The sequence below is a fragment of the Mus caroli genome, chromosome 18 (assembly GCF_900094665.2).
Source record: "Mus caroli chromosome 18, CAROLI_EIJ_v1.1, whole genome shotgun sequence".
In the NCBI taxonomy this organism is placed as follows: domain Eukaryota; kingdom Metazoa; phylum Chordata; class Mammalia; order Rodentia; family Muridae; genus Mus; species Mus caroli.
In genome coordinates this window covers 58,486,898-58,510,792 of record NC_034587.1, presented here as the reverse complement: position 1 = coordinate 58,510,792, position 23,895 = coordinate 58,486,898, and the positions used below count along the sequence as shown (strand labels likewise).

General features: G+C 50.6%; 2 protein-coding genes across 2 annotated transcripts; one reads left to right on the top strand and one right to left on the bottom strand.

The window, feature by feature from the left end:
• Positions 1 to 1,567: 1,567 nt before the first annotated feature.
• On the top strand, positions 1,568 to 11,628 carry Pcyox1l (prenylcysteine oxidase 1 like). Its single transcript, XM_021150959.2, has 6 exons — positions 1,568 to 1,714; positions 5,480 to 5,686; positions 6,831 to 7,005; positions 9,417 to 9,628; positions 10,220 to 10,360; positions 10,768 to 11,628. The coding sequence occupies exons 1-6, from the start codon at positions 1,627 to 1,629 to the stop codon at positions 11,430 to 11,432; spliced, it is 1,488 nt and encodes a 495-aa protein (XP_021006618.1). The 5' UTR covers positions 1,568 to 1,626; the 3' UTR covers positions 11,433 to 11,628.
• A 4,534-nt stretch (positions 11,629 to 16,162) lies between these two features.
• On the bottom strand, positions 16,163 to 20,574 carry Il17b (interleukin 17B). Its single transcript, XM_021151098.1, has 3 exons — positions 20,505 to 20,574; positions 18,319 to 18,608; positions 16,163 to 16,495 (listed from the first exon to the last, which is right to left on the bottom strand). Exons 1-3 carry the CDS (start codon positions 20,523 to 20,525, stop codon positions 16,264 to 16,266), a joined length of 543 nt encoding a protein of 180 aa, XP_021006757.1. The 5' UTR covers positions 20,526 to 20,574; the 3' UTR covers positions 16,163 to 16,263.
• Between the last annotated feature and the right edge of the window lie 3,321 nt (positions 20,575 to 23,895).

Below are 23,895 nucleotides of genomic sequence, written 5' to 3'. Positions count from 1 at the left end.
GAGACAGGGTTTCTCTGTGTAGTCCTGGCTGTCCTGGAACTCACTCTGTAGACCGGGCTGGATTCGAACTCAGAAATCTGCCTGCCTCTGCCTCCCAAGTGCTGGGATTAAAGGCATGCGCCACCATGCCCGGCTTGTGCCTAGTCTTACTGTAATTTGTTACACCATGTTTAGTTGATATCCCTGGGAGGCCTGCTTAGTATTTCTCTTCTATCTATCTATCTATCTATCTATCTATCTATCTATCTATCTATTTATTTTGGAAAATAGAGAAGGAGTAGATCTAGAGGAGAGGTTGGGGGCTGAGGGGCTGGGAGAAGTGGAAGTAAGAGAAACTGTGGTCAAGATGTCATGTACATAAAGAATAAAAATTAAAAAGAACTAGTGGGAAAGCACATCTCTAGATTTAATTAACACAAGACCCCAGTGTTACAAAGTAGAGTGCCAAATGAATTTTAAAGTAAATATGATTAAAAATACAAGCCTAAGTAGTCAGCACATAAGAGAACGCGACACAAAATGATAAGAAAATGCTTGTTTAAAATAAGGAATAAGGGTCGAAGAGATGGCTCAGTGGTTAAGAGCACTTGTAGCTCTTGCGCACCTGGGACCCAGATTCAGTTCCCAGCATGCACATGGTGGTTCACATCCATGTTTAGTAAGTCTGGCTTTCGTGGGATCCTACGTCCTCTTCTGATTTTAGAGGCGAGCAGGCTCCACATGGTGCACAGGCAAACACTCGAACATAAATTTTAAAATAAGCACGGTGGCTCAGGCCCGTGATCCCAGCAACTGAGAGCCTAAGGGAGAATAGCCAGCCAGCCTAGGTTACCAAGTAAGATCCTGTCTCCAAAGACACCAGAGAGCCTGTCCAAAATCCCAGCATTTGAGAGGTGGAGGCCGGAGCATCGGGGGATTAAGATCATCCTCCACTACATAGTGAGGTTCGGAAAGCCAAAGCTACCTGTATCTAAATTAAATAGTTAAAAATCAAGGAGGCAGGGAGTGGGGAGATGGTAGAAGGCAGGTGTAGAGTGTAGAAACTGGAAGAAAACAAAACACCATTCAGGATCTAACGCAGACTTGCTTGTTTCAGCACATGCTAGCGCGTTTAGTCAAGCAGTTTTCCAGCTTGGTCAGCAATTTACAGCCCAGGAAAGACAAGCCCCCAAAGGACTTCCCCCTCCGTTATCTCACGTGATCATCACAACCTAGAAAGATAGAGCGCAGATTATCTTGTCCTCTGGAAACAGACATAACAGAAGGGACATCACAAAGCTAATAACTGGACTCCCTTCTGTGCATCTTCTTGCAGCTGGGCCCTGGTCCTGATGTTGAGATCCAAAAAAAAGTGGCACACCTGCGCCTGAGCAGAATGAGCCAACCAATGAAGAACCCGCATCCCAGGAGGAGGGACAGGGACGCTGCCAATGACTGAGCTCTCCCTGAGACAGATGTAGCTAATGAGGACTTCGTACTGCAGAGGGACGGTTGCTCCACCAATGAAAGACTGAGACCAGCCAGGCTGCTAGGCCGGATCGCCAGTGGGGCGGCAGGGCGGGCCGCACAGTCGAGCGCCAACCGCTAGAGGCCGATCCCGAGCGTGCTGCCCGGTCACCACCCGCCATGGCCCGCGCTGCCCCGCTGCTCGCCGTGCTGGCCACTGTCCTCACCGCCGCCGCTGCAGGCGGAGACGCACCGCCGGGGAAAATCGGTGCGGGAAGGATGCGGTGGGGTGCTCACTGAGGACGGGCGGGAAGAGGGTTCGCAGCTGACCGGGGGTAGGGGAGGGCTGCTCCGGAGACGAACTGGGTGTAGGAGAGGCTAGGGGCTACTGGGCGCAGAAGAAGAGGGCATAGGGGAGGTAGTGATGGGGAGGGTGGCTTGAGCACCAGGAGAGGGCCACCTGGGAAGGAGGAGGCCCGGGCAGTAATAGCCACTGACAGCTTGCTGTCTGCAAAGCACATGGTCACTGCCCATTCGCTCTGGAGAAGCTGGCGGGTGACAAGACAGGAGCTGGGCGGGCGGAGGCGTTCGCAGGGGTCTGCTGAGGGCCTTGTGTGTAGCAGAGGCTATGGCTGTGGTTCCTGCAGCAGGAGAGGCCCTTCCTTAGGACGAGAAAGTTCCGTGTCTGGAGAGCGCTTGGCATGTTCTGCAGGCGCTAAAAAAGCTTTTGGAAGAGTAACATTTAACCAGAACTTCCGGTCTGTAGAAAGCAGTTCCTTCCACAGGACAGAACAATAGATGGCTGGGGGTGGATTTGTTGAGTGACAGAGTGGGGAACTTTTTCCTCTCAGGCTAGCGAGGCACTCTACTGCGCAGCCCGATATGGACAACTCTTAGCGACAATCTTTTTTTCTTTTTTTTTTTTTTTTTAATTATTATTTGTGTGGTTTTCCCCAACATTTCATCCCAGAGTTCTTAAGGCATACAGCAAAGTTGAAAGAATTTTACAATCTCGACCATGTGCCCACTACCCACTCTGGCATTTACTGCCATCGAACACCACTTACATTCTGGTGTGTTTCAAAATAAACTTCAGGCACCGGGCCACCTCACTAAACACACAATTGTGTAGTCTTTGTCACTAGTGCCGCCCTTGTTCACTTTTCTTTCTTCCTTTCTTTTGTTTTCTCTCGGCATGACTCAGAGGTTCTCAGATCTCTTTGTACATGAATTCAGACAACCAGAAATGCTGGGCTTCTGGTAGTGGGAGGGCAGGCAGGAGCGCCTTAGGACCATCTGGGACATCATAGACTTGCCTGGACTGGTTCTAAAGTTTAATTGTGTAGGAAAAACTAACTCCCCCAACAGGCCACAAAAGGTTAAAGCTGACCAAAGCACACTGGAAATCGATTTATGACTGAGAGTCCGTGGAAGAGAGAATCTTAGAGGTTGGGTATTAAGAGAAGGCCTAATGGAGGTTGACTTTGGGGTAGACTTGGCAGGATAATGAAGAGTTAGGCAGGCAGGGACCAGGGATGTACAGTACTCATTTCCCTAGCAGCAGAGACCCCTCCCAGCAGAGCCAAATGGTGATTCCATATCTTGCATCCTGCCTCCTGCTAGCTTGTCCCCAGACACACCTCACTGATGTCCTTCTCTTTTGATGACAAGCTGTCCCTTAGCTATCCTGAGTGCCTTCAACCCCTTGGTGATTTGGTCTGGACCTAGACAGGAGGAAGGGCAGGGTGCTTCCTGTTTGAGGGCCTAATCCTTGGGCTCCGGCAGGATTTTATCTCAACGCTTCAGGGTGGCCCTAGGACCCTTTAGAGTCCCCCTGATGGCCCGGGCGCTCCTGATGTCCTCTCTGCTCTCACGGGCATGCAGATTTTTCTTTAGGAATCCTGCTCCAATGCTTTCTCTATGTGAAGCCTGTAGCTGCTGCTTTTTTCTCAGGATGCCCTGAAAGCCTGTGGTCCTACTTGGTTATGGATTGTTCTAGCTGACTGTTCAAGAGTCTCTGCCCATTGGCTGCTTAGGCCTCTGGGAACCAAAACCCTCTTTGGTTCATCTCTGGGTCTTTGGTACATCTTATAGGACAAAGCAGTGTCTGTTATGTGTGTCCCATAAGCCCATTCACAGTGACATGACGTCTCACTTATAGCCTGGGAGAGTGGGAGTTGAGAGTCACCCCCAGACCTTGAAATGACCATTTCTTTGGAGAAAATGGGTAGTTTGGAACTCTTCGGGAAAGAGAAAGGGAAGAGAGCAGAGTGGTTAAGAAAAAGCTAACAGTATTCCTGGAAGTGATTTTCTGGCTTTTTTGAGACAGGGTTTCTTCTCTGTGTAGCCTTAGCTGTCCTGGAACTTGCTCTGTTGTAGACCAGACTGGTCTTAGAGCTCAGACATCTGCCTGCCACTGCCTCCCAAGGGCTTAGACTAGAGATGTGACTCACTCTTGAGTGCTGAGGAAAAGGAGTCGTTCATTTCAACATGCGATAGATATGCCAGGGTCTGGGGAACAGAATCACCCTGCTTCCTCTTTGTCCTCAAACCCTCTGAAGACGGTGTGGCAAAGGCAGAGTGTGCTGCCGCGATACGTGTGAGAGATCCCTGCCTCTCCCTTGAAGGTGGCTCTGGCAAGCCGAGCTAAAGGGAGTCTTTATCTTCTGGCCTGCCTGGCTGGGAATACTGGGCTGTCAGTGAGAGGAAAACAGAGTTTCAGATACAAGACAAACAGAATCTTGGGGAAGGCAGGAGCCCAACCCAAGGGTTTCATAACGAGCTCACCCTCCTCCCTCAGGGCTGCTTGTTGAGTGTGATCTGTCTAGACAGTGGTTCCCAGTAGCATCAGGTGGTAGGTTGGACTTTAACCAAAGGTTGACACACTTTGCTTCTAAAGAGCCAAAGGGTAAATATTTGGGGCTTTGAAGGCCGTCTCCTGACGGTAGGTAAGAGTAAGGGTGTGGGCTCTATTGGCAGACGCCAGCAGCATCAGGAGGCTGAGAGGGAGACTCACCTGAGCCTAGGAGTTCAAAGCTAGCCCAAGCAGCATGGTGAGACCCTACCTCAAAAAAGACAAGACCAGCCAGGCTTGGTGGTTCATGCCTTTAAACCCAGCACTAAGGAGGTAGTGGTGGCAGGCAGAGCTCTAGGAGTTGGAGGCCTGGTCTACATAGGGAGACCTTGTCACAAAAAAAAAAAAGGGAAAATGAGGGAAGACCTATGTCTGCAAATTTTCTAAGACAAACCCGTACTTGGATTTGGGCCTGCGGGCTGTAGTGTGCTGATCCTGTATTAAGGAATGGTCTCCAGCCACCAACCGAAGTGCTTGGTTAGTAACTTTTCACCAGTTAATCCTGAAATAAGCAAAATGGAGGAGATGGGGAATTTTATATAAATCTAAGTTTATCACCTGATAACATCGATTGGTTGGTTGGTTGGTTGGTTGATATATGGAGAGAGGGCACATGCATGTCATGGCACTTGTGTGAAGATTGGGGGACACCTTGAACAAGTTCATTCTGTCCTTCCACTACATAGGGCCTGGGGCATGGTTTTGTTTGTCTGCTTGTTTTTGACAGGGGTTTCTTCATGTAGAGGTTTCTTCATGACAGAGGGCTGTCCTGGAACTCTCTCTGTAGACCAGGCTGGCCTCGAACTCAGAGATCCATCTGCCTCCCCACCCACCCACCCACCACTCACCCCCGAGTGCTGAGATTAAAGGCCTGTACCACCACTGCCCAGCTCAATGTAATGTTTTAGAACATTCTGACTTTTGAGATTCTTTCCTTCTCTCCTGCTAGGGCCTTCCTTTGTCTGATGAGGGTGATAGCAGCTACGAGAGGCAAGGGCAGCCCTTTCATTGTTGGGCTTAGAGTGTTTTCAAGCTCAGACTGAAATTACCCGCTTTGAAATGTCATAAGCCTGCTAAGTGCCAGCCAGGGGCCTGCACTCTGCACGGGGCAGTATGAAAGTAACCAGCCTCTCTCTTGTGCCATCTCTCCTTCCCTGCCTGGTTTGGACTTGCTGACAGCTGTTATCGGAGCTGGGATCGGGGGCTCTGCTGTGGCCCATTTCCTTCAGCAACACTTTGGACCCCGAGTGCAAATTGTCGTCTATGAGAAAGGGACTGTGGGTGGCCGCCTGGCCACCATCTCCGTCAACAAGCAGAACTACGAGAGCGGGGCGGCCTCCTTTCACTCTCTGAGCCTCCACATGCAGGACTTCGTCAAGCTGCTGGGTGAGTGTTCATCACAGGGGGGCTCCAGTGCCCCGTGCCTCAGGCTCCTGGGGGCCCAGACTCCCCCCAGACCCTTAAGGTCAGATAGTCATTTAGCTCAATCTCCTCATTTTACAGATGGAGCAGCTGAGACCAGAGAGGGGAAAGAACTTGCCTGAGGTACACAGTGAGTTAGTTGCAGAGCCGGGATTAGAACTCAGGTTTGACTCCCAGACCAGTCTTTCCCTTTCAGCTTACTGCCTATTAATTATGCAAGTGTATCAGTGTCTGAGTCCTGTTGCCCACCAGATACCTGGTACTCTACTAGGTGGTATGTGGACATTACCTCCAAACCCTACCAGCCTTCAGGATGAGAGACTCAGCTGAGACAGCAATGCTATCTATATAGGCAATAAAGCCGGGACTCAAAGCCAGCATGATGTAAACTCCAAATACACACCCTGTTTGCTCAAGACGTCCCAGCTCTCAGAAGTGGTCCTGCGGGACCTTGTCCTGTAGATACACAAAGTAGGTACATGCAAACTCATTCACTACATCCGGGTCTGCCTTAGCAGAAGGTTGGCCTGTCCTCTCAGCCCACCCTCTCTGTACTTGGGGTCAAACACAATGCCATGGAAGCACACAGTAGACTATCCAGGATGCAGGATGCTGTTAAAGAGCAGGGTAATGTATATGTTATTTCAGGGTTGGGGGAGGGAGGGACTAAATCATGGCCATATACATACATATTCATGAGTGGAGTGTTCCTTTGGAGTGCTGAGAAGCTAGAAAGAACTCCCCGTGAGGTCAGGGCCCCATCTCAAAGCCAGCCCTGTCACAAGAGCCTTTAGACATTCCGAACATTTCCCTCACTCTTGGCTAAGCAGATCGCTGTTGAGAGAAATACAAAATGGTACATTGTTTCCATATTCATTTCCGTATTCGCTAGGAAGAGCAAACTTTCTCAGTGTATGCATTAGCGTGCTGCTTACAGACAAGTAGCATATAGGAACAAAATAGACAGTTCCAGCCATTTGCATCAGGAAGGCCCCAGTGCAAAAAAAAAAAAAAATAATAATAATAATAATAAATAAAAGCTCAAAGCACTGCTTGGGCCTCCTGGGGTCCTTGAAGAGGAGCTGAGGGGGCTGCTGGTCTCCCACAGGACTGAGACAGCGGCGCGAGGTGGTGGGCAGAAGCGCCATCTTCGGCGGTGAACATTTCGTGCTGGAGGAAACCGACTGGTACCTGCTGAATCTCTTCCGCCTCTGGTGGTACTACGGCATCAGCTTCCTGAGGCTGCAGATGTGGGTAGAGGAAGTCATGGAGAAGTTCATGAGGTAGGGGGATGCTCTTAGGAAGGAATTGATTGGTCGGAAAGTGTGAAAGGGGAGGGACGGTAAATCCAAGGGCCGGTCACAGTTCAATGCAGGCTCAGAGCAAGCCCCAGACAGCCCAGCCCGAGGAGTGTGTGGGACAGAGCCCCACGTGTCATACTAACTCCATTCTTTCCTCCCACCGAAGTTCTGGAGCACTTTGCAAACTCAGTAACTTTCCAAGGCTGAAGTGTGACGGGCGTAGGTGAGGCGCCCGGGTGGAAGAGGACTGGGAGGCCGCGTAACCTCAAGGAGTAAGGCCACCTGAGGGAGCCAGCCAGCTGCAGCATACCACAAGGAGTCGTGTCATGAAAATTTCCAACTTTTCAATGTTTATCGCCAGTGGGTTTTGTGAGCCAAGTGAAGCACTTGTGTAGGCTGTGTGCAGCCTGGGGTCACCCACTGGCAAGCTTGCAGTCCCCACTTTGTCGCTCTAGAACAGTGGTTCTCAACCTTCCTAATGAGGCGACCATAAGATTATTTTTTTTTGTTACAATTTTGCTGCTGTTATGAATCTTAATGTCAATATCCGATAGGTAGAGTGACCCCTGTGAAAATGATCATCAGCCCCAAAGGGGGTCGCGACCCACAGGTTGAGAGCAACTGCCCTAGAACTTTCTCTTCTTCCTCTTGAATGCCAGCCCCTCCCTATTACCTCTAGATACAGAGGACAAGTGGTCTGAACCCGCTCTGCCCTCATGCCAAGCAGCTATGCCTCTTATGTAAGCCCCTTGCTTCCTGGAGCCCTGCGCTGACTCCCCATCACCTACCCTTCTCAGTAGCAGATGTCCAGGTGTGGTCCCACAGTGCCCTTCCCTGCCTCTCTGCCCTTCTCCACTCCCTTTTCACTCTATGATTAGACCATCCAAGGTGACACATCTTGACATTCTCCAGATGTCCCCCCCCCCCCCCCCCCGAGAAGCTGCACTTCTGCTCTGACTCTCCTTTCTTTTTAAATTAATTTATTCTTTGATAATTTTATGTATGTATCGTAATGCATTTGGCCACAATTCTCCCTCCTTCCTCTTCCTTCTTCCCTCCTTCCTCTCCCCTCCTTCCTCCTTCCCCTTCCCTCCTCCCTCCTTCCTCTCCCCTCCTTCCTCTTCCCTCCTCCCTCCTTCCTCTTCCCTCCTCCCTCCTTCCTCTCCCCTCCTTCCTCTTCCCTCCTCCCTCCTTCCTCTCCCCTCCTTCCTCTTCCTCCCTCCTNTCCCTCCTCCCTCCTTCCTCTCCCCTCCTTCCTCTTCCCTCCTCCCTCCTTCCTCTCCCCTCCTTCCTCTTCCTCCCTCCTTCCTCTTCCCTCCTCCCTTTCTTACCTCTCTTCCACTCCCACCAAGACCTCATCTCACTTTTGTGTCTTCTGCCTTGTTTTTGTGTTTGTTTTGCCATCCCCTGGGTTTTAAGCAGGGCTGCTCACAGGGGCATTGGTGTGGAACTGTCCTTTAGAGTATGGGTCACTCTCTGGTTGCGACAGTGGCTTCCTCTTCTCCAGCAGCCCTGGCTTGCTTTTAGCTTCCTAGGATGGGCTGGGGCCCTGTGAGCTCCTCCCCATCTGTGACTGAAGTTTTATAAGGCTCTAACTTCTGCGTGCTCTACGCAGGCAACCACAGTTGCGGTGAATTCGTGAGTGCCACAGCCATGGCCTGCCCATAAGACTATTTCACAACCCTCCTCCTCACCACCCAGCTTTTTTTTTTCTTTTCTGTTCTTTTCTTTTTTCTTTCTTTCTTTTTTTTTTTTTTGTCACCTTCTTTCTGCCTTGGGTTGGCACAGAATCTCACTGTGCCGTTTAGCCTGGCCTCAAACTCACAATCCTCCTGTCTCACCCTCCCAAGTCCTGGGACTGCATTTCTTCCGTCATGTACACAGTCATGCTCGGCCCCTCTTTTCCTCCGTATGCTCTCCTCTCTCGTCAGTTTTAAGTTTCCCTGCCATGCTGACTGTTCCCTATGGCGGAAGCAAGTTCTACCGGTCTTCTTCCGGTCCCTCATTCCTATCTAGTGGCCCAATTGAAAACCAGGCTCCGAAAAGGCAGCCATTCAAAGGCAAGCTAGTCCAGAATTGTATCAGCGGGTGGTTCCCATCTGTGCTAGTTCGGAGGCTGAAATGAATGGAGGGGGTATAAGACAGGAGCTCTGAGCCAGTGAGATCCCCGACAGGCCAAGCCAGAGGGAAGGACAGTAGTGTTATCAGGCTGTTGCCATCAACCCAGCTCGTTCCTTGAAGCCAGAGCAGATCTGAAGCTAGGAAAACCAAATCCACGCGTGTTCAGAGACATCATCAGCACCTGGGGAATGGCAGGCCCGCAGGGGGACCTCCTGTAGGTGGTCACCCCGAAAGCCTGTCTGCACAAGATTCCAGTCGCTCGCTTCTCCTAGGATCTACAAGTACCAGGCTCACGGCTATGCCTTCTCGGGGGTAGAAGAGCTACTCTACTCGCTGGGGGAAGCCACCTTTGTCAACATGACCCAGCGGTCCGTGGCCGAGTCCCTGCTCCAGGTGGGCGTCACACAGCGCTTTATTGATGATGTCGTCTCTGCGGTCCTACGGGCCAGCTATGGCCAGTCAGCATCAATGCCCGCCTTTGCTGGTGAGTATGCAACCTTCAGCCTGCTTGTCCTTCCTGCCCATATACTTAGAACAAGCTGGGTCCCATGAAGACCCTCTGGCTTACTACCGTGGCCTTCTTTTTTTTCTTCTTTCTTTATGTTTTTAAAGATTTACTTATTTATTTATTTAATGTATATGAGCACACTGCAGCTGTCTTCAGACACACCAGAAGAGGGCATCAAACCCCATTACAGATGTGGTTGCTGGTATTTGAACTCAGGACCTCTGGAAGAACAGTCAGTGCTCTTAACCGCTGAGCCATCTCTCCAGTCCCCTTTCTTAATGTTTTTAAGATTAAAAATCAGCTGGGCGTGGTGGCACATGCCTTTAATCCCAGCACTTGGGAGGCAGAGGCAGGTGGATTTCTGAGTTCGAGGCCAGCCTGGTCTACAGAGTGAGTTCCAGGACAGCCAGGACTACTCAGAGAAACCCTGTCTCGAAAAAAAACAAAAAAATCAAACAAAAATTAAGTTTAAAAATCACATTGTATTTAATGTTTGAAATCCACACCCATGGGTGGGAAGAGTCTTGTCCTGGGATGAAGGCCCAAGATCTTTCTTCTCTCTCCCAGGAGCCATGTCCCTAGCTGGGGCTCAGGGTAACCTGTGGTCTGTGGAAGGGGGCAACAAGCTGGTTTGTTCTGGTTTGCTGAAGCTTGCCAAGGCCACCGTGATCCATGCCACGGTGACCTCTGTGACCCTGCACAGTACAGGTAAGTGACCAAACGGGTGCAGGAGTCATGTCCACCCCTTTCCCATTATCCTTTCTCTTCTGTACCTCCACCTAGTGGTCGGTGTAGGAAGTATTTTTTTCAGAAAAATCAGTGGGAGGTCTACCAACACTAGAGGGCACTGTCGTGGTTCACAGAGACTTGAGTCTACACTGCGACTCCTGTGAGCACTGAGAATTTGAGTGACATCCCTACCTCAGCCAGTCAGCAGCAGAACCAGTGGAAGGGCCCTCGGCCTTTCTAACAGCCGGATCAGTGCTTGCCCAGCAGCTGCGTCAATGTGACCACCCAGCTGCTCCTGACCCCAGACTCTCCCTGCACCCCCAGTGCTAGGCCCCACAGGGAAGGTCGGTGGGTATGAAAATGAATGCTATGTTCTTTCCTGCTAGAAGGGAAAGCCCTGTACCAAGTGGCGTACGAGAGTGACAAGGGCAACAGCTCTGACTTCTACGACATCGTGGTCATCGCCACGCCCCTGCACCTGGACAACAGCAGCAACAACAACATCACCTTTGAAGGCTTTACTCCGCCCATTGAGGACATTCAAGGCTCCTTCCAGCCCACCGTGGTCTCCCTGGTCCATGGCTACCTCAACTCTTCCTACTTCGGTTTCCCGGACCCTAAGCTATTCCCCTTCGCCAACATCCTCACCACGGACTTCCCGAGCTTCTTCTGCACTCTGGACAACATCTGTCCCGTCAACATCTCGGCCAGCTTCCGGCGGAAGCAACCCCAGGAGGCCGCCGTGTGGCGAGTGCAGTCCCCGAAGCCCCTCTTCCGCATGGAGCTGAAGACCCTCTTCCGTTCCTATTACTCAGTCCAGACGGCTGAGTGGCAGGCCCACCCCCTCTACGGCTCCCGCCGCACCCTCCCGAGGTTCGCCCTCCACGATCAGCTTTTCTACCTCAATGCCTTGGAGTGGGCGGCCAGCTCCGTGGAGGTGACGGCTGTAGCTGCTAAGAATGTGGCTCTGTTGGCTTATAACCGCTGGTACCAGGACCTGGATAAGATTGACCAGAAGGACCTAATCCATAAAGTCAAGACTGAACTGTGAGGGCTCCCAGGAGAGCCCAGGGACTCTGCGCCACACTGAAGATAACTGAGATGGAGCGCACTCCAGCCGCGCAGGACTGACGAGGCCACACCCATGGGCTCTGTGGCTTTCTCTGCTCTCATGGATTGAGCAGGGTCCCCCATGTGGGCCCCGGCGATCTGCTGTCTGCTTATCTAAGGATCCTCTTAGAGGCTGCCTTTTTTTTTTTTTTTTTTTTTTTTTTTTGGAGAGATTAAGAAAAAGGAAGGAAATTCAAGTCAGTGTTTTGGCTGTTTTTGTTTTTTGTTTGTTTGTTTTTGTTTGTTTGTTTCTTTGTTTTGGTTTTTCGAGACAGGGTTTCTCTGTATAGCCCTGGCTGACCTGGACCTCACTTTGTAGACCAGGCTGGCCTCCAACTCAGAAATCCACCTGCCTCTGCCTCCCGAGTGCTGGGATTAAAGACGTGCGCCACCACGCCCGGCGTTTGTTTGTTTTTTTGTGGTGTTGGGTTTTGAGTTTTTTGTTTGTTTGTTTGGTTTTGTTTTGGGGTGGTGTGTGTGTTTTGTTGTTTTTGTTTTGGGGGGTTGGTCGTTTGTTGGTTTGGGGGGGTTGTTTTGGTTTTGTTTGGTTTTTTGTTGGTTGGTTACTGTTTTTCAAGAAGAAATATAAATTCATCCTCCAAGCTACTTCTGACTTATTCTTTTTTTTTTTTTTTTTCACATGGAGCCAAGATGACTGAGAAGGGGTATAGAGCAGAGAACTAGTTTCTTTCTTTCGTTCCTGTCTTCCATTCCTGTCTTCTCAAAATTGCACAGCTTTGCAAGTAAAACATTTACAACCAGATACTTAAAAACAGAAAGGCAAGGTCAGAAAATAAGCATTTGGGTGGGCTGTTTAGAGAGGGTTCTAGCTCAGAACTTCCTTAGAGACCATCTCCACACTTCCGACCTGAGGGAGAGATATTTACCCCCGCCACTGCCTTCAGTAGAGCTCTGGGCTGCTTGTCAATCATGACGAATGGAGCCAAACTGTGCTTTCGGGAGAAGAGATGCTTCTGACCACCCCTGGAGGTATCGGCCAGCGCACGGGAGTCATGTGATAGATCTGTCTTGCAAAGGAGACAAGTCCTCAGAGAGTGGGCCTACCTCATCCTCAAAAGGAGGCATGAGACAGAGTTCTTCAGAGCTTAATCTGGCCCTAGCTTAAGAGAGAGAGAATTATGTTTTGCTTCTTCTGTAACCTGTAAAGATCAGTAGGTTGGAGCTGGAGATACACTTCAGTAGGAGAGTGCTGGCCTAGCATTTGAGAGGCCTTGGTGTTGGCTCCCTGGGCCATTAAATAAATAGATAAAAAAAAAAAAAAATTAACATTGAGTACGGGCATAGTTCACTAGAGGGCATATGTTTGGCATGTGTGAAACCCCTGGTTCAGGTCTCAGCACCACTACTCCCCCCACCCCCAAAAAAATTCCTTTTTAACAACGGAGTGGAACTTATCTTCATTCCTTTGGATCTGGGCCTTTCTACAGAGGGAGCACAGGAAGAAGTAGAGCCAGTATGGGCTCTGCCTACCCACATGGACACACAGAAGCAAAAAGACACACACACCCTACTCAGACTTGTTAAGCTGGGGTTTAGGGGAGGTGCTTGGGTGCACACAGGAAACATTGCCACCTGAGGGTTCTAGCACAGACACTTGCCCAACAGATAGACCTGAGAGTCGCCTGGCTGCTTCCTTCTGCAGGGAAGACGAAAGCCCACATAAGCGAGAAAGTAACTTGTCTGAGGTCTCGGCTTCAGTTTTAAAGCACATCCCAGATCCGGGGCCTCACCTTAATTAAGTTCAGCACAGAGGAGAAGCCCTTGCCGTGCAGTGAGGTTCACACCGGAGCGTAGGCTCCTGCTCCATCAGGCAATAGCAATGGCAGGGAAGAGATGGTCTTTGGGGCACACATGATCTGCGTGCGGCAGGTGTAACAGAAGCCGTAAGACTGGCACACCAGAAGGCAAACTTGGTTGAAGTAGAAGAAAAACAAATGAAAACTGAACAATAAAGACAAACTGGTTAAAACGACTAGCGGCCACAAGCAGAGCACAGATCAATCCCCAGATTCTCCCACAACCAAAGACTGCTGTCAACAGCCTCCCCCCACCCCAGGGGAGCTCTTCCACAGCCGCTGAGCCAAATTCCTAACATAGACCTTATAGACTGGCCCTGCACCGACACCCATGCCAGGGAAGGGTCAAGTGCTGACTTGTCTAATAATGGGACAACAGAATAAACTGATTTTCTTTGAATAACTGGTTCTAATAATATAATCCCTGGAGCAGAGGTCTTACCCAAATGTCAAGGCTGTGAAACCCAGACCCCAAGATCCATGACATCAGTCAAAACATATGATAGAGTCTTTCAGTTAGTCTGATGGCTCAAGTTATCATTGTATGTCAGAAGACCAAAGACAATGCAAAACACGCTGCTCTTAACCATCCCTCCTTCAGATCCCTAAGGAGGGTGTGGCTTAGACCCCAGGGCAGGTCCTGGGCTGGGCTGGGGCTTTATGCTAAAGTTGAGCTGGCTGCACTCTTCAGAGTCCTTTGCCTGAATGGGAGCCTAAACAGCTCCAATCCAGAGCCACTCCCAATGCCCTCAGGCCTGCTTGCCCAAGCCTTCAAATTCGACTCATGGTCTCTGTACTTTCAGGACAGATTCCAGAAAGGGGAACACACAGGCCAGCCGAGAGCTAGTCCCAGGGCCCAATTTAGCCTTCTCAGGCCAGGACCAGCAATCCCTCCCCAGGCCCAGAAAGGCTTGTGAATCTGGCCAGTAAAACAGAAAAGGTACCATCCAGATGGCCCATAGTCCTCAGTACAGTATGAGGAGCACTTAAAGCCCTGCACACAGGCTAAGAATGTAGCTCAGTCAGTAGAGTCCTTTCCTAGTATGCACGAAGCCTTGAGTTACGGTCATCCCTGCTTGGGAATCCAGCCTTCAGGAGATGAGGCAGGAGGATCAGAAATTCAAGGTCATCCTTGGCTACGTAGTAAGTTTGAAGCTAGCCTGGGGTACATAAAATTCAGAAAAAAAAAAAAAGGAAGGAAGGAAGGAAGGAAAAGAGGAAAGAAAAACATAAAACTGCACAAACGTTCTACTTTCTAGAGCAGATGACCCAAGATGGCCAACCTTTAGAGGTAGAACGTTAAGGAATGCCTTTCTCCTCACCTAGTCATGAAACAGCACTAAGGAAAGCTAGGGGTCCCTCGAAGGCTGCATTTATTTACATGTTGTGTTTCTTTAAGAGTGCTGGGTAGGGATGTGCAGTGCCCATTAAGGCAGACAAGGCCACAACCCCACAGACTCAGAGAACCTCTGTGGGAGCCTTAGAGACAAGCAGCCCCTGCAGAAGTGTCTGCTAAACGGATCGGCATGAGCTGGCACGTGGAGTGTATTTTCCATGTGTCTGGACCCAGGCCAAAACTTCCCAGGGTAATTTTAACCAGTATACACTCTACAACAATACCAAAAAAGGCAAGTTACTTTCCAGCCCAGACAGACACATACCTAACCATGGGCTTTTCATGAATTAAGATAGTTTAAAACTCTGCACATTGAAGCTGCTGTATGCGCAGGATCTCAAGCAACCAAGTGAAATATTCCTGCAGGGGGGCTATTGACCCTTTCCCAGAGGGTAACTCCAAAATGCTAACTCACCCATGGAAAATAGCCCAAGCCCCTCAGCTGTTCTGGGGGGAGGCAGGGTATTTTTAGAGCCCAGGACAGCTGATTATGGATTTGCTGTGGGGTTAGAAGGCCCAAGGGGTAAGATTCAATTTCAAGGGGGAAAGAGTTAGCATCAACGGGTGCAAAAAGACCTGTAGGGGCTTTAGGATAACTCTTTCCATACTGCCTGTGCTGGTCGGTAGAATGTCTTGCTGTGACCCAGTGGTTCTCAGAGTTTGGTCACAGATGGCCGCATAAGCCACCGCCAAGACCCACAATGTAGTAATTAAAAGAAGTCACTACACTCAAGGGCCCACCTAAGTCAGCATCCTGAGTGCTAGGCCAGTTGTGTCTGGATGAACAAGCTTCCCAGGTGGCTGACCCACACTGACATTTTGAGGATCACAGATATATACATCCAGCACTGCAGATAAGTGGCTGGATTTAAAAAAAAAAAAAAAGAGTTCCTCTTCCGGGGAGATATATATATATATATATATATATATAATTATAATATATATAATATATTATTCATATGTGTGTGTGTGTGTGTGTGTGTGTGTGTGTATGTGAATATTTTCATGCCTCTTTTGGCAAGCAGAGGTTCTTTAGGGGAATTTAGGTCTGTTCTGCAAAGAATTCTGGGTTGGGGGCAACCTTTCCAGTCTGACAAGGGTCAGCTCCACCAAATCCCGGGAAACGCTGATCCCTAGTTTGTCACTGCAGATCCTGGAGCCAGTCTCTTCTTAAGAGTAATTACTAACTTAAAAATCCTAGTAACTTTGAGTTAGTTGGGTAGCGTAAGGCAGCCAGGCTTCTATTACATAGCTGCTACACAGACTCGGGAGCCCAAAGAAAGCACAGCCTCCATTGGGTTTATACAGGTCTTCATTTGTGCTGGGCAGACACTCTTATCAATTGAGCTACAACATCCTGGAAAATGCTCACTCACGCTGATCTGGAATCTGTGTCCCAGGGATCGCCAACCCCGACACCATTTTAGCGTCCTAAAAGAAAGAAGCCCAAACAATGCCTTCCTTTACAAAGAACAACGTTTACTGTTTATCAGCCTTGAGGGTCACAGTGGGTGCAGGGAGGGAGGGTTGTTGCAGAGGCCACCGGGTTGGTGGTTGGCTCAGAAGATGCAGGTGCAACCCACAGCGATGGTCTCCATGACGACACGCTGGCGGCAGGGCCCGGGGCGAGGAGGTTGAGGACAGAGGCGGCGGCGCACCGGCACCTGGCTGAACACTGGCACGCTCACCATGCTACGGTCCTCCTGCATGGTGAAGGGGTTCACGCAACCCAAACATAGGCACCGCGCCTCGGGCAAGTCCGCAGGGATGCGGCTGGGGTCGTGGTTGATGCTGCGGGAAGCGGGTGGGCAGGAGAGAGCAGGGTGAGTGCCAAGAGGAACAACAAAGGGCGCTGCCCATGCCAACCCCAAGGGATCTGCGCGATTAGGATCAGGACTAGCAGCCAGGGTGTGTTGTATTGAACTCTTCCTTCGCAAAGAGGTGATCAAAATCTGGAAGCTAATCGCTGGTAGTCAGGGTCTGTGAAACCAGGTTCCTCCTTTCAGCCAGAAAGATACCATGGGGACTACAGAAAAAAACCAAGTCAGCCCTCGTCCTTCTCTGCCCTATTTTTATATTGTAGGAAATTAGTCTACAGAGATAAAATGTGCACACATGGGTGTAGAATATTCATTGCAAGAAAATCTGGGCCTGTGTTCTCTTGTGTTACTGAGCCTCAGAAATTTAACAGGCTTTGGAGTGTTGTGGTTTGGTTTGGGCTTCTTTTGTTTCTTGTCTTTTTTTTTTTTTTTCCTTCCCATTTTTGAGCCAGTCTTGTTGGTCTTGTTGGTCTTGTTTTGCATCTCTGGCTATCCTCCTGCTTGCAATTCTCTTGCCTCAGCCTTCCCAAGGTTGGAATTATACCAACCTCAAGACTCAAGTTTATTTGAGTCAGGGGAGCCCTTGCAACAAGCTGGAGGACAACTTTTGGGAGTCAGCTCTCTCCTTCCATGCTGTGAATTCTGGGGATTGTATTTTTATACACATCCCTTGTTATAAATTAGACTTTGGGCATTCCAGAGGGATGGGAATGGGGGTACGAACACAGGACAGGACGGGACACAGAGCCTTCTGGGGGTTGTCCCAGATTCACTGTTCTTTTCTGTCTCGACTTCCTCCTCAGTTAAACAGGAGTAAGAGGTAAGAGAATTAGACCTGGGAACATACAGCCTCAGACACCTCTCATTGCCTGGGAGCTTCTTGGAAATGAATTGGAAACATCCTGAATGAGCCTACAGTTTTACAATCTCGCTAACTGACACACAGGCACAGCCAAGTAGGAACAAGCTGTGGCCTGAAGAATCCTTACTGACTCTGTTGTCACATTCCAGGGCTACACCCCTCAATACAGTAGCCGCCAGCTACAAACGCCAACTTAAATTTCAGTCTATAGTCCTTTAGTCTCATTAGCCACGTGGTTCAGTTGTCACATGGCTACCACAGTGGACTTTATTAAAGGGCATTCTGGCCAACAGTGCTAGTCTAGAGTCTTAGCATGTCTGGGAGCGCTCTGGGCTGAGTTTGTGAGTGAACTAGCCATTTCTTTATTCCATTTTAATCCATGTATCTTGGGCTCCTCGTGCATGTTGGCCTAAGAGGTGGTGACAGACACACAGACACTGCTTCTGCAGCCCAGAGCAGCAGAGAGAGTCCTAAATCAAAGCGGGGACTGTGCACGGTAAGCAAGAGAGACAAGTAAAACACTGTGGTCCTGGCATCCGTCCTAGGGAGTTTGACCGGGTGAGCTCAGGAACGCTGACGTGTTTCTGAGGCAGACATTAAGAAGGCACCCATCTGACATGAAAGATGCGAGCCCTGCCAGAAAGTGTGAACCACAGTGCTGAACAAAGTACCTTCAGAAGCACCCCTGGAGGATAAAAAAAAGCAGTGTTGTGTAAGGCTACCTGTTTACAATAGCTTACAAAGTTCGTACTGACAAAGCTTCCATTGACAGCCGGGGAAACTGAGGCTCAGCAGAACTAATCAACCGACCAACCAACCGCCTTACGGTTGGTAAGGGGCAGGCGAGGGGTTAAAACTCATCTGAATCCAAGGTCTTGAACACAGTGTCTGGAAGAGTGGGGAAGGTGGCCTGCTGTGCCCAGCCCACCTACCTGTAACCCCATGGGGACAGGCTCCTCTTGTTGGACAGCCACAGCTGTAGATTGACTTCACATTTCTTCTTGGCTGGCTCGGAGCTGTTCCTCAGCTGGGCCACCATCTCCCCAAGGTTCCTCTCATACTCTTCCATTCGAGCGTAGGGCTTTACTCGAGACACCAGGTCCAGCGGCACCTGGTGAGGCCCAGGGGCCAAGGGACCGGGCCTCCCTTGCCCCTTTCTTTTGCCTTTGGTGTTCCGGGGATAGCTTGGTGCCAGGAAGATGGAGATGGCCAGGAGGAAGAGCTGGGGAGGAAGACTACTGGTCAAAGGCCAGAGCCAAGCATCTCTGGGCCAAAGCATAGGTTAGGTCAGGGAGGTGAGAGGTCTTTCCATGGCCACCTTATGTATGGACACCTGCTTTGTGTTGGGCACTGGTCACACCACACACCCCCATGGCGGCTATCTTGAAGTCCTTAAAATAGAGAATCTCTTGAAACGCCCCCCCCCCCCCCACCCAATGCATCCTAGTCACTCCATCTATAGACCATAGTTGCTTCCCAGGACAGCTCCACTAAAGCCTACTTTTCCAAAACTGCCTGGCTTCTAGTCAGCTCGCCGCACCAAGGCCAGCAGCAGCCACCATTGAGAAGCGCGTCTGTCCACATCATTTCCCCCTTAACATCCTTCCCGAGGCCCTCGGGGGTCTCCTGTGCCCCCTCTTGGCTCCTCTGTGCTTGTGCTCAGCACAGTCCTTGCTGCTGTAGACAGGATTTTTCACAGATCTCTGCCTGCAGAGTTCTACTTCCGTTTTCCCTTCGAACACCTTGCCCAGCGGTGGGCTCAAGTTCACTGCCTCAGCCACACTGCTGAGCAGCTTGGAGTTGTCACAACTCCTCACACGCCTGCAACTGTACTTGGACATGTAATACTTTGATATCCTCTTGGCTGCCCCGAGCCCCACCACCATGGCGCCAACTCCCGGAGAGTGTAGAGCGCCTTTCCACACAATTTTATTCCTTGTGTCTGTATCTGCATGGTGTCAGACATCCTGGATCACAAACAGAATGAACAGAGTCCGCCCGTCACAACACCTGCCCTGTGGGGGGCAGGGCGGGAAAAGTAGCAGGAATGACAAGTGGAGGGAGGGGCTGGAGGCTAGGGCTCACACTTGGCTTGGGTGAGCAAGGTGGCTGGGCCCAGCTTTTCTAGAGGCTCGTCCAATAGAATAAGGAGGAATCATGAGCACAAGAACTCTTCCAGGGATGTGGGAAAGTGAGAGGAGTTTTGGAGCTGCTTACAGGCTCTGCTGAAAGGGAGTGAGTTGAAACAGAGTGGGCGAGAAGAAGGAACGCAGCATGAAGCTGGCACATGGTTTCTGTGAGACTCCATTTCCAGATCACGCACTCACCACCACTACCTCCTCCTCTTCCTCCTCTTCTTCCTCCTCCTCCTCCCTCTTCTTCCTCCTCCTCTCCTCCTTCCTCCTTCCCTCCCCCTCCCCCTCCTTCAAAGACAACCTGTCCTTCCCCATTCCTGGTTGATTTTCCTCACTACTTTTCAGAGTCTTACCAGGCTTAATGCCTCCCCTGGACCTCTCAGTCCACAGGGCCTGGGCCTAGTTTCTTATCCAGGCTCCCCAGCAAGCTCTGATCCTTGGAAACAAGTCCCAGCCCAGCCCCTCTTGGTGGAGCCACTTGCTGGCGTCAACTCCGGCGCAGCAGTGAATCAGATTGCTAAATTCTTCCTCTTGGTCCTCCATTCTGCTGCAGAAATATTTCCCTCCCTCCAGGCTGTCTCAGTGACGCTTCCCACACACGCCTCAACTCACCTTGCAGGGGAAGCATGGACCAGACTCAACAGCCCCACCCTCAATTTCCAGATGGGAAACAAAGACAGGACAACTTGCCTAAGATCATGCATTCTGCCCACATCCCAGAAGCCAGGCCTGGAAAAACCCCTAGTGCCTGAGTCTGTCCGGATCTCCCCAGTTGCTTGTCTGAAAGGGGTTCAGTGTGGCCAGACTGTGTCCAGCCTTGGGCCATGACGGCAGGCTGAGACCAGCCTCTGTTTCTCTCTGGGCCTGGAGGAGAGGACAGAACTGGTCCCTGCAGATTCCAAGCCAAACACAGGCAGCCATTAATCAATGGGAAAGAAACACTTACAGAGAAGGTGGAGGTGGGGTAGGGGAGCACCACGTACCAGGCTGTGCGGCCAGTCCATCCCACCAAGTCAGGCAGCAGGCCCGCAGCTGCCACCCGCCAGGAACCCCAGATGCCGTAGAGAGAGAATGGCAGCAACAGGATGGACTGAGGCAATTATAGCTCCACAGGGGGCTGCTGGGGGGTGTGGGTGGGTGGGCTCACTGTCAGCTGGGAGTCTTGGGCCCCCAGCTGGCTGTGCCTTAGCACAGTGGCAGGCGGTGAGGGGTGTGTGGGGGCAGGCCAGGAGCCAGGCTGAGGTGCCCAGGGGCTGTTGACCAAAGGACAATGCCCTGTGTGTCTGGTGGGGCCCTGGCTGATGGCACCTCTGCCTGTGGCCTGCGGCTGGCTGACCAGCCAGCACCCACAGCGCCAGTTGAGACAATCAGCTTCGTTTGCTTTGGGGATGGCAAGGGGGTGAGGGTGGAGGAGGGATAGGCTCCTGGTTGGTCAGGAGAGAAAAATGTACTGAGACCAAGTTGGCCCAGCACCAGGGAACACTATCTCCCCGAGAAACAACTCCAGCCACCCCAACCAGCCTCAGGTGAGCTTGGCTGCCTACCCTCTAGGTCACAGGCAGGGAAACTGAGACCTGAATAAGATGGAGATTTTCCCAGTATTCCACAGTGAATTAGCAGTGTCGGGGCTGGGCTTTGGGCCTGGTTCCTATCCAGAACTCAACACACCATCCCACACTGTTTGTGTTGGGATATTTTCTGCACCGTTCTAGCCCTCTATGAACATGTTTCTGAGTCTGTGTGCTCCACCCAGGCCAGAGGTGCAGATGCCGACAAACTTCCTAGCCAACTGCTACAGCCTTCATGGAGTACCACTTGCTACCTTGCACGAGAGATCTCCATCCCCTGTAGGACTGACTACTTATGACCTTCCTCCTCTCAGCCTCAGTATTATTCTCTGTATAATGGGAGTTACACCCTGAGAAGAGTGACCCCGCACCGACTCCTACTTAAAGTCTAAGTCTGTTTCCACATCTCTAGATATTACTTCAAAGCACAAAGAAATGAGCCATGTCAGAGCTGGCAATGCTTCGCACAGAGTAAGCATTCAATAAACACTTTACTGTTTATTATAAAACAATGCTGTGATAATTTTTTTTAATTATAAACAACAGCTGTCTTAGTATTAAGGCTTAGATATCTCAACACCTCTCCCGTGTTCCCCTCAAACCCAGCCTTCTGGATAAGGGGCTGCATGAAACCTTCTTAAATCAGGCCACAGTTTCATGAGGCCAGGGGACCCCTGGGTTCATGGGTCCCCAAAAGCTAAATTGACCATCCTCTCTGGCTAAGGCCAGTAACGTTGAGTGAACAACCAACTGATCGTCAGAATGTGAGCAAGCCACGAGTCCACTCTCTGGGAGGCAGGAATGGCGTTGGGGGCAAAGGGGGTTAGTAAGCGGGTCAAGTCCCTCAGCCTTGTCTTGCTGAGGGCCAGTCTTGCCATTTGCAAGAACCAGAGAGGGGAGGAGAGCAGCGTGAGAGGCTCCTGAATGTCACAAGATTAATCTGTGTGGGGCAGGTTTCCACAGCATAACTGAAGAGCTGGCTGGGGCGCGAGTTCCTTGGGAGATACCACCATATTTGGTCAAATACTAGACAGGGCTCTGTTTTGTCCTTGGAAACTCCGGAGGGCGGGAGACTCTGAAAATACCTCCTAGGGCAGCAAGCCCCCACCCCCAGCCCTGGCTGTCCCAACCCCTCTTTAAACAATGAAAGAACCTGGCTAAGGAGTGAGTGCGGGCAGCTTGCATAGTTCTCCTCTTTCTTCTGCTGCCACACTGGGGTCGGTAGACGGGGTGGGGGTGGGGAGGCAAATGAAATATATATACTGGAATATAGAGGTTCCTCTGCCTTTCAGGACCCCATAAATATCCATTCCTCTTACTTGCTAGTACACAATTTTCTTTCCTCCTGATTCTTGAGGATGAAAGAGCAGCTGCCCAGTACCCACATGCAGGGTGTGCTAATGGAGAATCCAAACTAACAGAGCCAGGCAGTACAGCCTCTGATTGCATTGCTTGGGAGATGGAGGCAGAAGGATCAGGCATTTGGGGATCTCTTCACTGACACATCAAGTTCAAAGCCAGTCTGGGATACAGAGGCCCAGTTTCAAGGCATAAAAGGAAGAGAAGGGTGTTGTTTGCTTTCTAGTGTTTTAATCCAGAGATCTTGACATAGGAAACCCAGGAATCGTCATTTTAATACAAACCCAGTCTGGAAGCATCAGAGATCCTTACATTACACTCCCCATCCAGGGATAAAGCTCAGGCCTTCCTTGTGGGCCTTCCCAGGTTCACAAGGGCTTGTCCAGGCTCACACAGCACTCGTGCTGGAAACAGAAGCAGAACTAACTCCCTGATTCTATCCACTGTCCTACCTTCAATACTTAAACTGACAGACAGGCTTGGGCCACTCTGAGCCTTCTTGCTAGTCTATAGTGGACGGAGGAGCTGGGTCATTCACGAGAGGCTCAGATTGCTCACAATGGGCCCCAGGGATAGCAGAGGAGCCCTCACTAGCTTCCCTGTTCCTGGGCTGTCTTAGACCAGACAGAAGCCTCTTCCACCAGCCTTGGCTTTAACATCCTACAAAAGAGTCATCTTCCCACAGTGATGTCTGGTATCTGAACCTGTGGATACTCTCAGGCCCAAGAGGAAGGAGAAGAAACCAGGACTTGGAGGCTCCTCTTGCCTCGTGTATGAGGATGGGGTCCTTGGGTCTTTATGAATAAGGCTTAAGAGCACATGTGAAGAACGACACAGCAGATGGTTGGATTGGCAGCTGGCGGTAGGTGTGATACAGGAATCCCTGGAAGGTCTACTGCAGACCCGTTGAGAGCCTCATCGTACTTACCACTAGATGGCACCAACAGAAAGCCAGACAGCCCTGAAGAGCAACAGTGGCTCATTCCTTCCTCCTGGAGTAGGCTCTGAGGCTAAGCAGGCTCTCTAGTGGGTGGTGGAGCAAGGCCTGTGCTTGCTGCCCCTGGCTTCCCAGTAACACTGCTGCTGAGAACTAGTGCTAAGGATGTCTGCCACGTTAGAGTAGGGATAGCCAGCCCAGCCTGTGGAGGGCAGTTACTGAGAATTTCTATCTGGTGACCCCAAGTACACCCTTCCCTTAAGCACCTATGATATACTAGGCCTGTAGAATGTGAAACCTGGTTACTATACTCGCAGAAAATAGCAACTACGGAGCTAGAGAGATAGCTCAGTTGATACAAATGCTTGCCACTTAACCACAAGAGCTTGATGGTTCAATCCCCAGACCCTAAGCAGAAAAGCCAGGAGCTCTGGTATACACTATACTCAAGGCCTGGAGGCAAAAACTGGCAGATTCCCTAGAGCTTGCTGGTCAGCCAGCCTAGCCTCC